This window comes from Lepidochelys kempii, chromosome 10 (assembly GCF_965140265.1).
Source record: "Lepidochelys kempii isolate rLepKem1 chromosome 10, rLepKem1.hap2, whole genome shotgun sequence".
Classification (NCBI taxonomy): Eukaryota; Metazoa; Chordata; order Testudines; family Cheloniidae; genus Lepidochelys; species Lepidochelys kempii.
This window is the reverse complement of record NC_133265.1, coordinates 67722911-67739163: the sequence shown is the minus strand read 5'-3', so window position 1 is coordinate 67739163 and position 16253 is coordinate 67722911. Positions and strand designations below refer to the sequence as shown.

General features: G+C 39.7%; 1 protein-coding gene across 7 annotated transcripts in view; it reads right to left on the bottom strand.

Moving 5' to 3' along the window:
* ADAMTSL3 (ADAMTS like 3) overlaps positions 1-16253 on the bottom strand; it is a 279320-nt gene that overhangs the window by 81494 nt on the left and 181573 nt on the right. For all 7 annotated transcript variants that reach the window (XM_073304072.1, XM_073304073.1, XM_073304071.1 and 4 more), the window contains exons 8-9: positions 12234-12308; positions 2631-2788 (exon numbers count right to left, since the gene is read on the bottom strand). In XM_073304072.1, coding sequence (XP_073160173.1) covers positions 2631-2788; positions 12234-12308 — 233 coding nt within the window. The remainder of the gene's footprint in view (positions 1-2630; positions 2789-12233; positions 12309-16253) is intronic.

Below are 16253 nucleotides of genomic sequence, written 5' to 3'. Positions count from 1 at the left end.
TTCAGAACAGAGATCCTGGTTGCTTGGGTCATTAATGATCCCATGATGCTTTACGCTACAGTAAGGCTGTTAGCCCCAGAGTCTGGCCAAATTTCAGTTTGGCTCGTTATATTCTGCCCATCTAAATTACTTCCGCAGCTTTAGTTAGACAGAATTTCTCCTTCCCTTTGCTTCCTAAACTCTATTGTTGTGTTTGCTGCATGCTGTAAAACAGCTTCTACTTTCTACCCTAAAGTAGGTAAAAGAACATCTATATATAATTTGTACTGTACTTTGGCATCTTGGGGATGAAGTGTGCCCTATAAATGTAAGACATTATTTATAAATTAAAACATGACAGGCTCCAGTCATTCGCCTTAGCTACTAAATGCTTTTCTAGGGCTTCATTAGAAAGATTAGAATGCTGAGTCCTATCTGGGCCCATATCCACACAGGAATAATACCTACAGGATCTTCACAAAGAAATGAAAGTGTCAAGCTAATAGGAGTCAGGCTTTGTCACCAACAGTGAGAGCTAAATTATCTATCCCCATTTGAGCAACAGTCTTATTTGAAAAGTAGCTTTAAAAAAAAATAAATCACAATTTTGTTCTGCTGTCAAGGACGGAGGCTGGGAAATTTCAGTGCAGGGACCCTGACTGTAGAACGGGCTTCCCTTGCATGATCCACCAAAGACAGAGTTTAAAAATCTTCAGAGCATGGAAGAAGGCACATCTTTCATATTAGACATTTGTTTGATTATGGATGATGTTTCCTGGGGAAAATCTTAATTTTTATGTTGGTGGATAGTTTAATGTAAACACTGTTTGGTTTTTTTCAGAGGTGCATATGCCATTGTGATTAGTGCATAAAAAATCATAGTAATAACAATAAAAATAATTGGAAGCCATAAATGAACTGTATTAAAGCTTAGTAATTTTCCTTCCCTCCTGGGAGTTACGTGTTATGCACCTAGAACTTTTGGCATCGTCTTCAAAGAAAACATTATTTTAAACTCAGAAAGGCATTTCATTCCTTATATATATTACCCAAAATGGGAGAGAAAATTTCCAGGAACCAATCAGCCAATGGCAACTTATACAGAAATTATTTGAGGGTGCAGTGAAAGAAAACAATTCAGAAAAAAGAACAAACATTTTTCAGTGTATCTTAAATTTGGAATGTTTTAATAGTTAGGGAGACAAGGCGAGTGAGGCAATATCTTTTATTTACTTCACCCACCTTGTCTCTCTAATATTCTGGGATAAACATGGCTACATCATCACTGCATCCTATTAATAATTAGGATTATTTACCTTGCAATTAACTCAACCTAGACAAGCATAGAGCTCAAACCACTACAGAGAGGAAATGTTTAGAAATGCTAATAACTTCCATTTTCAAAACGGGCAATTAAAATCAGAGTCCATAAAAATACAGGCCCGTATGTTTGAGCATACCAAATAGGAATGTACAAATAATGCATGTGCAAATATGTACATACATTTATCACCATCTTCATAGTCCCCTGCTTGACCCAATATTTATTAGAAGGCATGCTTTCACCCAGTGCACAAAGGCCCATAGAATGTTCTTTACATTTAATTCCTGTAGGAAAAACCTCGCCCACACTCGTAAAAATGTAGTCTTTAATCTCCTGATTTGCACCGACCTGAATTTGTAAATCTGATGATTCTGGGAATCTTCAGACACAAAATTCAGTCTCTTAAGAGAATGAAGCTAGGATTGTTTCATATTATTTTGGGGGAGGGGAAACTCACCAATCCTGCAGTTTCTTTATTAACTTGAATTATCTCATATCAGGGCTATAACATGGCTTTGAAATGAAATCATGTGAAATTCACTAGTTTCAAGTGAATTTCACTTTGAGAATTTAAGTTTATTCAAACTTTTAAATTTAAAACAAAAACTAATATGTGTGCTCCCTGATACCTCCCTTCTCTTCCCTTCCCTTGTGAGATAAGCAGGCCCTAGAAAGCTAAAAAGATTAGACCCAACTAACCTGCTTCTTCCAGTTCATCTCAGTCTTGCCTTTCTGATATCTGTATGCACCATTCAATCCCCCCTTTTAATATACATATATCTACTTTTAAGATAGAGCACTAAATTCACCACCAGAGTGAATGCCAGAAAAAGTGTTTACAGCATTTTGTGCCATTGTAAATAATGGTGGAGATCCTTAGGAATGGACAAGGTTCCCATAATGACTGGAAGAAATTAGTTGCATCTTTCCTTGTGTGAAAACTGTGTGTAAAATCCTTCACCATTCTCAGTGGCTTATTCAAAGCTGATAAGGTTCTGACTCTGCAATCAATCAGGTTTGTGCACACAGACTGCTGCACTTATGCAGACCTCCACTGAAGTCAATGGAAATACATACAGGAGTGTGCCCATGCGGATCTGACTGACGTATCAAGGCCGTATCAAGGACGTATCAAGTTCAGTGCTATATGCAGTGGTCCATTAGAACAAACATATAAAGAACAAGGGAATATACAAATTGCCTTGTAACTATAGCACAGTTGCATACACTTAAGTATAACATCTTCACTCGCCTTTGCTTTACGTCCCAATATACTTCAAATATATTGGCAGACACAGCTTACAGCATGCCTAAACACATATCCTACCTTGATAATGAAATCTGCTCCCAGAGGTCCTTGAATTTTTATAGTTTCTCTATCCAAACTCTTCTGAAATTCAACAGTTGTGTTTTCTACGATAAATATTCCAGGGACATTAAAGCTGTGTTCTCCCTGGTCTCCCTGCAGTGTCTTTGACTCAATAACTAACAAATAAAACATATAATTGATTAGGTCAAACAGAGTATATTTTTTATTTTCAAGTAAGTCAGAAAGCAATTTGAACAAATCATGACTTGCAAGAAGGAGTAGGTGTGTGCATAGGAAAATTGCATGAGCAGAGAACACTTCAGCTTTTGTGTTGTAGGATGATATATACATTCATGAAGTAGTTCGCTCAGCATTCTTTGGACACAATAATTATCTGCCTGATCATGCCATTCTTTTACATGGGATATAAAGAGAAGTACTGTTAATACCATTTAACACAAATCAATTGCCTCAATATTATGTATTAAGCGATAGATTCAGTGTGACAAACTGCAGGTGTTGATACAAACATTTACATCTTGAAGTTTCCACTATCAATGGACAACCACCTCAATATCTTTACCCTTCTAAGCATCTGAAAGCCATAACATAATTCTGAATATTTACTATGTTAACAAAGAGTTAGGCGAGTAGGGATGTCATATTCTTGGAACAGGTGATGATAAAAACCCTTCCACTGCTATTTTGCATTCTTTAGAAACAGAGTAAGCCAGTAAGCTACAATTTCCAAAATACAGAAAAAACTCCCACATATTGACTGTCCTATGTTGTCCGACACTGGATGAAAAAGATATTAAGGAAGGAAAACTTCTGGGCACCCCATAACATGGTACGTGCCAGTGCTGAAAGGTAATATTGAATGCATGCGTTGGAATCAGGGGTTGGCTACGCTCTTATTGAAGGGGTGTTTCAGAGTAAGGCATGGTCTATGCACAGATTTTGTATTGCATAACTATGTCAGTTATGGAAGTGATTTATAATGAAATAGTTATACCAGAACAACCCCTATCATTGATGCAGTTATACTAGTTTAAGGTGCCTTATACCAGTAAAGTTTATTCCTCTTCCCATACTGGAATAGCTATACCAGTATAAGAACCTTTATGAAGTTACCTTTATGTCCATATGTGGGGAAGCTGTACTACCTTATATATAGCATTACAGTTAAAGCAATACAAATTGTGTGTGTAGACAAGCCACAAGAGATCAGACTGGAGGAATTAAGGGATCTTAATTAAGTCATTTCTCCCTACTATCTTCTTTAAAATGACTTTGGATTAATCACCTCTCAGTTTTTTCTGTCCAAAGTGCCAACTTCTCTCCTCCACTCCGAACATCTTAAAGGATAAAGCAATTATTTTGCAACATAGAAATTTGTGTTTTTTTCAAGAAATATGCAAAGGACAATTGATGTTCCTAAACCACATTTTTGTCACATATTTGTACATTTGATGGAGTGCCTATTTCCTTTCTTTAGTGACCTAAGTTTATTAGTGAAAGTAGGCCCTTAACCAGGCTAGAAGGGTCCTGTCAAAAGCGTCCTTTCAGTCCAGTTATGACAGAGGAAAAGTAGTCGTCATAGGAAAGGGCAAATTGGTGGACAATGAATGTTTCAGGGAAAAGAAAAGGCAATTGTTTAACGATTAGTAACTGAATTTATATAATTCACTCCTCAGCACTCATGAGTTGGTTTATCAGCCCACCGAACAATTAAGAGTATCAGCAGCAAAGGGACTATGGGTCAGTGTAGTTGAGGACCTGTCTTCATAATCTCCGACACTGAATGTCTTCTGTAAAGTGTCTCCCATAATGCCTGGTGAAGGTGCTACTACAAGCCCAAGCTAGAGTCTTACAAAATATCCAGGAAGAAGAGCATTTGCAAGAGTCAACTGAGAAATCTGGATAAGGTACAGTGGACCAAATCCATCACTGGTCCACTGAAAGCAGTGGAGTTAGAACAGGAAATAATTTGGCTCACTACATCTAGACAGTAAAAATAAAAATATTTGCTTTAAGGGATACAGTTAATTAGTTTAGATTTCTTTAAAAAGAATTGACATCATTTAAATAGCTTTTTGAGCCATTCTAAGCCTTAATGAGATAATAGAATCTGCCCTTTTGGAGACTTGGTGGACATGCAAACAAAGCTTCAAGACTTACTTTGAAATAGATGTTAAGATCTATGTTTACTTTGTGGGTTAACAGAAATGTTTTATATGATAAAAATTATGAAAATAATTTTTTTAAAAGGCCTCTTGGTGACAAGAGCCTATACCCTTCACGAAGAAATGTAGTTTATATGCCACAGTAAATATACTAACTCTTCCCAATCTGGAGCCTTGGATTAAAATCCTGAATAAATCCCAAAATGAAATAAGTGTCGAGAAATTAACCTATTTCTTAATTTACTAGTTAAAAAAATCCCTTTGATTCATAGCCATTTTCAGATTCTGTTTTAGAAAGACCTGGGAATGCAGTGGTGTCTAGGTGAGGAATGAAGTACATAGACAGAACCGTGTAAGGAGATTTTTTTTAAATCAGAGCCTATAGCATGATTGAGTCACACAACTTCCCATAAGTCACACAGAAATGGCAAAAAAAAAAAAAAAAAAAAGGGATGGATAATAAAAAGGATACTTTACAAAATACATACCTATGTTCAAGAGGGATTAAAGGTAGCTTGTTAAGGCACTTTAAAATATTACCAGATCCAAGCATTTTGGTTAAAGTTTTCTTCAATATGGATATAGACAGGGTCTGATCCTGCTCCCATTGAAGTGGTTTGAGTTTTGCCATTTACTTCAAAAAGAGCAGGAACAGACCCTTAATTCCTAATCCCATTACTGAAATAAGATCCAAGAGTGTTAAATTACTCTCAGAGACTGTACAGGAGCAAGGAAAGCTGAAATTATGCTAAAATTGCCTTAAAATACAGGGTTATATTAAATTAAATTTTAAAAGGTTAGTCTAAAATACTGGCATTTTACAGGTTGTGGAATTTTGATGGCTATCTAGGCACAAGGCAGGAAAGTGTTGTCATTTGGTGCAATAAATTCTGTACTGTATCATACAATAAAACTTTTTGTTACTGTACTTATTATACTCAAATTATTTAAAGAGTTACTATTTTGCTCATACTTACCCTGATCATGTGACCAGCATTGTCTCAGGGGAGTTTCCTGCAGAAGTCAAACTTCTAAAACCAAGCTAGGAGTTGACTAATAGACTAGCTGTAAATTTCAACTTAATTTCTGTGGCAGTGATGCTCTTGGACTGTTAACACTAGAGAATTACCTAGATCATAAATAAAAGTAAGGAAAATGGCTATTGGACACTCCTTTTCACGTAAGAGATGCATTCCTGAAGCAGCCTCTCTCATTTTCTAATCTCTTTTTAGACTCAAAAGTAGCTTCTTGTATCCCTAACCAAAAAAGGAGACATACAGTTGTCACTTTAGAAGAAGCAGTCATATCCTTGAACAACTACACGTGTAAAACTGTATAAAATCTGTATTAATCTAACCAGTGCCCACCAAATGCTTTCTAAAGATTGTATTCTACTCTTCTAATGGATAGAACAGTGAGGGTATCCTGTACATGCTTTGATAGAAATTTCAGTAAAAGAAACTCCTCCAAAAAACAATTCCAGCATGGTCATGGGTTAGAAATGTAGCATGAAGTTGAATATAATTATTTTGAGAGCCATCAAAAAAGTGATCAGAAATTAAAAAGCCCCATTTTCTAAGCAATTACAACCAGGAAGAGATAAGAAATAACCACAGAGAGATCAACAAATATTTTATAATACTTTAACTCTTATTTCAGTTTCTCTCTCATGTCTTTTCCCAGCTATTATTTTTATTTGAGTATTTTTCCTATAATTTCGGGAAAAGACTGTGTGCCACAGGCTTCAGAGATACTGGTACATTTTGAGGTTCACTTCTGCTAAGAAAAAGACAAAAACCTATTTATGGGTAGCAGTGACTTTTTTATTTTTCAGGAACTGAGTACATGGCTACACTAGAGAAATTCATTAAGGGAAATTGCTGAGCACTTGCAACTCTTGATCTAGTCAATGGGAACTGCAGGTGTTTAGCACCTCTCAGAATCAGGCCTTAGAAGAGCATAAAAAAAGACACCCGAGTATCAGAGAAAGACGTGAGACACCTGAAGGTTAATCCATCCAAGGAGCTGAGCCAAATCAGTATGTTAACGTTTCCAGTCTCTGAGCTTTTCTTAATAAAGTAATTAAACACAATTTACAAAAAAGGTCAAATGGAGAATACTGGCTAGGAACTGACAATCCCGAAAATACAGTGGGTCAAATTCATCCTTGGTGCAATGCCAGCAAATGTAATTAAAGTCTACAGAGCTACACCAGAGAGGAATTCAATGTGTTTAACAATTTGTAAGATACAGCTGTGCAGAGACAGTCTGTATTTCAGGGGCAGGTCTCTGCTGAACTTAGAACTAGCTACTCAGATTTTCCAAGGAAATGTGTCACCCAGTGAGATGAAGAAGTGTTCCACAGCACAATAGATAACCTTTGCTGCAATATATTCTCACTCAGCCTAAGCCACTGCTTGTCATCTTAAGCATCCCATACAGAGTAAAATCAAACAACTGACGTAACATTATAACATTACCTCTGAAAACACTTAGGTAAAACACTGAGGATTTTTTTTTTCAGGCTACCATCTAGGCATCTGGAAATATCTACAAATAACCTTCCAGGGGCTTCAGCAAATGGCTCTCTGAAAAACAAATATTTAGAATAGCCCTACATTTACCACTCACATCTAGAGAGCTGTGTGTATGTATATAAAGTTACTACCCACATAGACTTCGATTGTGAACCCCCTATTCCTATTGGGGAACAATTACCTGCCCAAGTGCTCCCACTGATTTCAATACAGTAAGTAACTGCTAGCTGAGAAAGGAGTCCACAGGGAATGGTAGGAAAAGAGTTCACCAAACACGCACCCAAAACTCAGAAGAACTCTGAGCCCTGTGCTCCTGCAGAAGTGGGAAGCTATACCTCCAGAGCATGCTCCCCCAGCCCTGACCCATGGAGCCTTTCAGGGTGGGGAGCGGAGAGTTCTAACTTCAGAGAGTCAGATGGGGTAGGAAACCCAGCTGGGCTCCTACAGATTCTCTCCTTGACAAACCTCTGAGGAAAGCAGTCCAAGTTTATATAGGCTAAGGCTGAGTTAACCTGTTTTGGTGCCTTAAGGGTTTTATCAAGTATGCTGAGGACCCAGGGCTGTACTATCTTGTGCTGTTTCCCCCTTCACACCGTAGAACCTCTCTTTCCAGAGGGGAATTTGTGGGGCTAGCTGTGGTTGTGGGATCCCCTGGAAAAATGGCTCCCTGTGCTTTCAGAAGCAGGCTACAGCCCTTAGGGCTCAGCAGCACAGGAGCCAGTACTGATCAGCAGCTCTGCAGTGGCTTGGGACGTTCACAAGGAAGCTCTGTGTGGATCTCCCATCTTCTGCGTAGATATTAGGAGAATATGTTGGTTAAATAGGGGGAAATCCATAAGTGATGGCTATTCCATGCCCAACGTAAGGATGCGCAGGAAATTCTACATGTTAAATTAATGGAGTTTCCTCTCCTCTGCATAGACTATTCTCACATGGGGGAAATGGGACCCTGGAATAAAAGCAGCTATTCTTTTCCAATTATAAACTGCACACTACTTCTTTTAATACTAGCCAAGAACAAAAACAAATATTTGTATGTATGGCTAAATACTTAATAGTTCAACTAATGCAAGTAGCATAATCTAAAGTAGAAATCTACATAAGGGGGAAAAGATACAGCATCTTTCAGTTTCTTCTAGTTAAGCTCACTCTCCCAAAGTTCATGAACTCAGTTATCTAGCATTAGCCACTTGTAAAAATATTAGCTTCTGGTTTTCCTGTTTCTTCTGCAGGAGGATTATTTTCAGAGGACTCTCTGTCTTTCTTTTGATTCTAAAGCTCTTTAAACAACTATTAGAAAACCCATAATTTATTCCAAAACAAAACAAAAAATGTTATTTCATAAACCAATCAGGTGCAAAGTGACAATGCTGTTGCCTGTTGCATTATTCACAAAAGGCGGGCATTAAAAAGTGAGGCTATGAGAACTGTAAGCTCCCGGGAACAGGGACTAGGGTTTCTTATGTGTTGCATCCGATGAAGTGAGCTGTAGCTCACGAAAGCTTATGCTCAAATAAATTGGTTAGTCTCTAAGGTGCCACAAGTACTCCTTTTCTTTATGTGTTAGTAAAGAGACTAGTGAAATGGAGTCCCCTCCTGATTGCTTCATAATATGTCATACATCTTAAACTATTCACAAAATAAACAAAAAAAGTGGACTCTTTCCAGCATGCTTGGATACCGACAGAAAACCAATTTTGTGGAGCACTTTTTTGTTTGAAATTTGCTACCTGCTACATGAAAGACCAAATTTTAGTCTATGAATCACCATGACAGCTGTGCTATTCTGGGACAATGCAGATCACAGAGACCAGGATGAAACATGTGAAAGCTGGGGCATAGCATTCTCTGTCAAGGAGACCCAGCTGTGGAACTATCTTCTAGAGGAGATCAGGCAAATCCAAAGTCTGATCATCTTTATAAAATGCTGCAACGCCTTCTTCTTTGAGAAAGTCTTTCCACCATAAGTGGCAATCACAATTCAAAACCCCCTTTCATTCCCAAACCTCTCACAATTCTTTTCCTCTCCCCTCTCTGCACAAAAATGTACCCCAAACAGAGTTCTGACTCCCTAAAAGGGAGAAATGCCAGACTCTATGAAGTCCACTAGAAACATGGCTACTGCTATTGATTTTACATAGAAGGCGCTCAGACACTCTGACATGGGTGGCAATAAAACTGAGAGAGAGAGAGAGAATCTACCCCAAAACAAACCGACAAAAGAGCCTCAAATAACAGAACAGTGTCTGGTATTTTAAATAAGTCTTCCTAAAATTCTACCCATAAGTATGCGAACACACTCCCATTGAAGTCAATAGAGTTGCATGAGAATAACAGAGTAGCATTTGGCTCTGTCATTAAGTGACCTTTACAACATCAACACACTTCAGTCACAGGAGGGGGTCAGGCAGATTGTTCAGTAGCATATTTCCAAGTGTCTCTACTGTAAAGATTTGACCACAGAGTGAGAAAAATTGTTGTTTCTGCCCAGCACTCACTTTTTTCACTTTTGTCATATTTAAGATTATAAGTGAAATGAATGTGGAGTGTGAGCTAATGGTTTAAATGTGTCTGACCCCTCCCAGATTTGCAGAGGGATTGGTTGGGGAGAGGGTAAGAGGAAAAAAAGTAGCCTCCCTTAAGCTTTCTACCCCAAAGGTATGTCTAGACTGCAGCTGGGAGTGTGCTTCTCAGCATGAGTAGACAGACACTGGCTAGCTCAACTGGAGCTAGTGTGCTAAAAATAGCAATGTAGCTGGGGAACATTGGCTCCACTGGATTCATTGAAGCTGAGGCAACAATCAGCTCCCTTCTACAAGTACTAACAACTAAAACAGGCTAAAACAAAATCAGAGAACAATAGTTCTGCTATGAACTAATCATGATCACTGCATTAAATAGCTCTTGCAACATTTTAAAAAAGCAATATCATTTATGTTGACAGAAGTTTCTGTTTTGTAGACAGTATGGGAGGAAGAATAGCTTATTTTATACATTCATGAAACCTTTCGAAGTTACACTCAGGGGTTACATTAATGTTCTCAGCTGCAAAATTTAAACCTAATGTCATTTGAAGTCTTTTAAATAAAACCATGATGACATTGTCTTAGACCAGTGGTTCCCAAACTTGTTCTGCTGCTTGTGCAGGGAAAGCCCCTGGCAGGCCAGGCCGGTTTGTTTGCCTGCCATGTCCGCAGATTCGGCCGATCACGGCTCCCACTGGCCATGGTTCGCTGCTCCAGGCCAATTGGAGCTGCTGGAAGCGGCAGCCAGTATGTCCCTCAGCCCACGCCGCTTCCAGCAGCTCCCATTGGCCTAGAGCAGCGAACCGCGGCCAGTGGGAGCTGCGATCGGCCAAACCTGCCGACGTGGCAGGTAAACAAACCAGTCTGGCCCGCCAGGGCTTTCCCTGCACAAACAGCGGAACCACTGTCTTCGAAGAAACGCATGATACACGGAGGCAAAATATGTTTAATTCTCACTGTTTACACTTCTCACAGAAATAGAAGTCCTTTTAATGATCATGATTCAGACTAATAGCCCTAAAATATTTTAATTTCACTAATAAAATATTGTTTGAAATATCAGATTAAAAAGTTTATTTCATTGTCTGCGGGGATGTTCACACTTTCCATTTAAATGATAAGTTCGATATGGAAAAACTGCTCATTTGTAAAGAAATGAATTCTAAGTAATAACCACAAATGTAACCAAGAGCCACCCGGAAAACATTTGAAAATAAATGCTTCACAAAGGCACCAAACTCTTGATGAAAGGTGGGAAACACACACAAAGATTTTATACATCAGTTAGAGAGGAAGTACCACACACCTGCATCAACTGTTTGGGGAACCTGTTGAGGTCGGTGGTGAAAGAGGGACAGCCACAGTAGCAAGTGAGGGAGACACTAGGTAGCTTCTCCTCCTGGGAGTCTCTGGCACCCACTGGCCAGCTGTGGGAGAGGGTGCTTATTTGGCCAGTGTTCCCCATTTCCCAGGATTAAACCCGGTGCGGGAGCCACGTGGAGTCTCCTTTGGCTTTGTTCCAGGATAGGCTTTTTGTAAGTTACTTTACTAGTTTTCTTTGCATTCTTTAACTTTGCTCAGACTTTGTTTTTTCATTTATTTATTTTACTGAGCAGCAGATTTAGGGATGTGACACTGCTCATACACTTAGAGTTAAGCATGTGCTTAAGTGCTTTGATGAATCAAGGGCAGAATGCTCAACACCTTTTGCAGGATCAAGCCCTCAAAACTCCATGGTCAGTCATTCTTTGGCCTCTATGCTAAGACTGCCAAGAGAGGTACCTATTAATCCCAGTTGTAATAATGGTAGGTTTTGTAACACATATCCATGGGGAACTAGTCTGAGATCACGTTACTCATTTCACAGAGGCCATGGAACCCATTTTGGGTCATTATCAGCCTTTTCTGGGTTTGAACTGGTGACTTGGGCTCTAAATCCGATTACCAGTCGTCTCTCTCTCTCTCTCAAAGATCTGTAAATAGTGCCTATTACTGGTGTATATAAGTGTGGTTGATCTAAATCCCATTCAGTCCTCCACTGAACACAGTTTTGATGGAAGTTTTTCCAAGTCTCGTGAACAGTGTACTTTATTTTAGATACTCTATACAAGAATTCTTGTATAGTTCAGCATTATAAAGAAACCAAAACTACACATATATTCATACCATTGTGATTTTTAAACCAACTTCTTTGAAAACAAGCCAAAATCAATGTAATGTTAATGTTCTGTATGAACAATTTGGGTTGAAAATTAAAAAGGGGAAGAGGAATCAAGGCTTTGACCTTGCCAAAACACTTCAAGTTGGATGCACTCAGATAAAAGTTTCTGGTTTTATTCTCTGTCTAGTAATAATATATAAAACTGTTCATACCAAGGTGTGCTGGTCCTTTCAGTGTAAGTCTCACACTGCGGCTCCCATGAGGTATAGCAATCACAATTTCTTCCCCTAGGAAAATTAAGAAACTGTTTTAGAAATCATCTTGCACCAGGGAATTATCACATCACATAACTAGACTGAAAACTGTCAAATGTGTCTCAGAAAATATTTAACAGGTTCCACAATTTTTCTATTAAAAATAATGTGTTATTTTATTAAGTATAATACACCAAGTCTGTTTGCTGAGCTATGCAGCTATTAAGACCTACATATGGACTTGTAAATCTTTCCTGCTATTGGTAAATTATTTTCTATTAACAAAAACAACTAAAATGTCAGTAGTACATTAAGTACATATTTATACTTTGTTGTCCTAGTTTTATTTCCTAATCACTGGACAGACTTAAGGGATTTGCTAAGTTGTGTTTCCCCTGGCAAACCTTACATACCCCCAGCTGTTCAGTTTCATTTTGCCCACACCTCATTTCCTAGAGCAGGTCACAACTTTAATAAGTGGTAGGATTTACAGGAAATAAATCATCTACATAACACTAACCCTTAACCAATTACAGACCAGTTAAGAGAAAATTATAACAAGGTCTGCTTGTAACTTGCAATATAAGATCATTCCTTCCAGGAACAGTCCCAAGTTAAAACTATAAACCAAACCAGCATCAAACAGGACAATCCAACAGAAAAAAGCTTTTGTTTGCCTGAAATACCCCTTAACAATAATCACACTTAACACATATATAACTATTTTTATCTGTAGATCTCGGGGGGGCTTTACAAAGGTGGGTGGGTCTTACTACCTCCATTTTATAGATGGGAAACCTGTGATTTACCCAAGGTCCAATGGCAAACCAGTGGAGAAGCCAACAGACCATGGGGTCTAATAATTCTGGATACTGGGCCTCTCCACTCCATCATGTGCCACACCAAAGAAGGAGGAAGAGTCAGTGTGCAAAAGGGATCAACACTGTCCTGAGTTTTAAACCCCCATAGGTTCTGGAAGGGAGGGGGATGATGCCACAGAGACCTGACAGCCCCTAGACCTTGCCCCTTTCCACATCCATCATGTTCCAATCCAAACATCATAAAGCCGCAAACCCATTTCTGCACAGATCAACCACATTGGCCAATATCTACCCAGAGACACTCTCTGCAGACACATCCCATACAGGTTAATCTGTCCTTTAAATTACCTACAATAACACCCAGGTGCTATTAGGTTGCATTGAAGTAGGTTTCTACATCAGAAGTCCATGAAAAAATGTAGAGAGAGATGGAAGATAGACTAATCCTACTTTCATTTAATTCAATAGGAAGTTTGCCATTTGATTCAATATAAACAGCGTCAGGCCCTCAGAAAGTTAAAAATAATGTAGCTGAGGCTAAAGGAATGGTGAATATCTGATAAGGCTTGCTAGCCCAGTGCCTTGAGAGACCAAAAAAACATAACTTTTCTTTCGCAAAAGAAGAACAAATCCTGCAAAGTTATCACAAAACCATGAACATAATGTAGGATAAACACATTTTACATTTCTCCTAGCAAACTGCCCTGGTATTGCCAAATACCCAGAGGAACAGTAAAGTCTCATATTCAATCACTCGATTCTGTAGATAAGTCTACCCTTATGCTATGTGTTTGATGAGATGGATTTCACTGTAGTGGGTTCAAGAAAATAATGGTAACTATTCACTGAAGTTCAGTGGTACATTGCTTCAGAAACACTCACACAGTATTTTGAGAATATTTGGGTTATAATTTTTACCTAAAATAATTGAAGAATTTTTTCTTTCCATGTGAAACGAGGCCTTTTTACAGTAGATGCTAAATTATCAGTTTCGGGTTTACCTCTCCTTAGCATAAAGTATAAAATGCTTCCAAATGTTCAGGATACTTCAAGCAAACACTGCAATTATTTTCTTCTGAAATAATCACCTTCTTACATTACAGTTTTTATATTTCCAATCTCTAGGAAGGTTATTTAAATATAACCATTTATTTTGGACATAATGAAATGTGATCCTTATTAATTTCATATATAAGTATTCCATCAGCGTGCAAAATACTACAGTCAGAACCATAATACAGCTAAGGAGCCCTGGAAAACACATTAACTACTCAGCCACTTAATATCTCTTTGCTTCTTGGTTTTTCATCAACTGAATTGCAATCAATAGCCAAAAGGTAATGAATGACTATACCTTTAAATACAATGAAATAACTGCTGAATTCGGGACTAGGCATTACGGTGATACAAATAATAAACAAACAATAATAAGAGCCCTCCAGCATTAGAAACAAGACAGGTTTCCAGGGGCCTGTCTGACCCCACTTAATCGATGACTCTACCTCTCCTTGTAAGCCAAACAGACCCTGGTCAGGGCACACAGCCTCTAAGAAGGGTTTGATCCTGGAAAGCACTGAGCACCCTGAGCCACTGGTTTCAGTGAGACTTTGGGCGTAATCTGTGAAGTGCTTCAAAGTGGCAAATTTGTAGGGTTGTGTGCTAGGGGTGACTATAACTCTGGTCTTTTAAGAGGGTCAAGGGCCGATCACAGGGTGACACTGGCCCTAAGAGGGAAGAGGCCAGTGCACCTGTGACTGGTCAGCTGACCCCAACTGGGGCTCAGAAGACGGTCTGGGGGCCCTAGAAAGGAGGATACCTGGTTAGTCAGAGACCTAGCAAATCACAGCGTGAGGGAACCAGGAAGGGGCAGGTGAGAGGTGCTTGCAACCCAAAGGAGAGAGAAGCAGCAAGGAAGACCTGCCAGGAGTTACTTGGCAGAGGCTGAGTTTGGAAGCAGAGCTGTAACTGAGTTGGAGGAGTTTGGAGAAAGCTGTTGGTAAAAACTGACCAAAGCTGGGGACCCCTGATTAGGAGGCGGCTTGGGCAGTGGCCCCAAGGTAAAGGGGAAGATCCAGCTTGGTCACAAGAAGCCAACTCTGGAAGCAAGAGGGTTGTTGCAGGAGGGTGGATCCCCTGAACAGGGGTATGACTCCCAGGCAGGGAGGTTTGCGGGAGTGGAACCATGCAGGATGAGCAGGCCTGAAGCCTTGAGTGAAGGGCACTGGGAAGACTGGTCAATCTCAGTCAGGGAGTCCTAGAGAGTGGTGCCCTGGATCAGAGGCCAAAGGAACTGAGAACAAGTGCTGCTATTGACTCTTGCTGGTGATGTCTGTGGAGAGAGGAACAGGAAAAAGGTTTCTTTACTGTGGCTACTGGAAGTTGGTTTTACTACAAGGTTTGGGGGAAGTATTGCACTGGTGCATGTGAATAAATTATGCCCAGAGGCAGGCTTTGTATCAGACACAAAGAAATAATGTTCCTTTGCACTGGCCGTGGAAAGGGGAAACTAAGACAGGCACGCTTGTCATGCTGCGGCCTGCTGAAGGAGGGTGCTCCAGGCGAAGCCACCCTATGACTTCTGCCATTCTGCCCCCACTTCACTAGTCTAGTTCAATCAAGTAATCCTGAAAGCTCCTGTTTCACATTCCTTCAGCAGAACCTCCGGCATATTCCACACTTGCTGCAATGTTCCCTGGTATGGCCCAAAGTTCTGGTGGGGGTGCTCAGTTTGCTAGCATGCTACTTGGGAAGGCTGGCACCACAACAGGACTTTGCTTGCCTCGTGGGAGACAAAGTGGGCATACACAACAATGTGTTGGACCAGCCCAGCCACTACTGCTGCTCAAAACAATATTTCCAGCTGCCAAAGAAAAACTGAGGAGTTTGAAAATGGGACACTCCCAGAGGCAATGATGAGCTGAGACTGCATTCAGAAACTCAGGCAAATGTTCACTCTTACCAGCAACAGAGGCAAATTTCAGGATAAGCAAGGACCATCAGTGTTACTGTGGCGAATGCAGGGAAAGAACATGATGCTGCTTCTCTGCTGGGCCTGAGCTACTCCTGGAAATCACTGGGCCAAGCGTAATGCTTGTATGCACAAACAGGGCTCCTTTTCCTGGAGTTGGAAGCCTTCCTACACCAGTGGTTGCCCTGT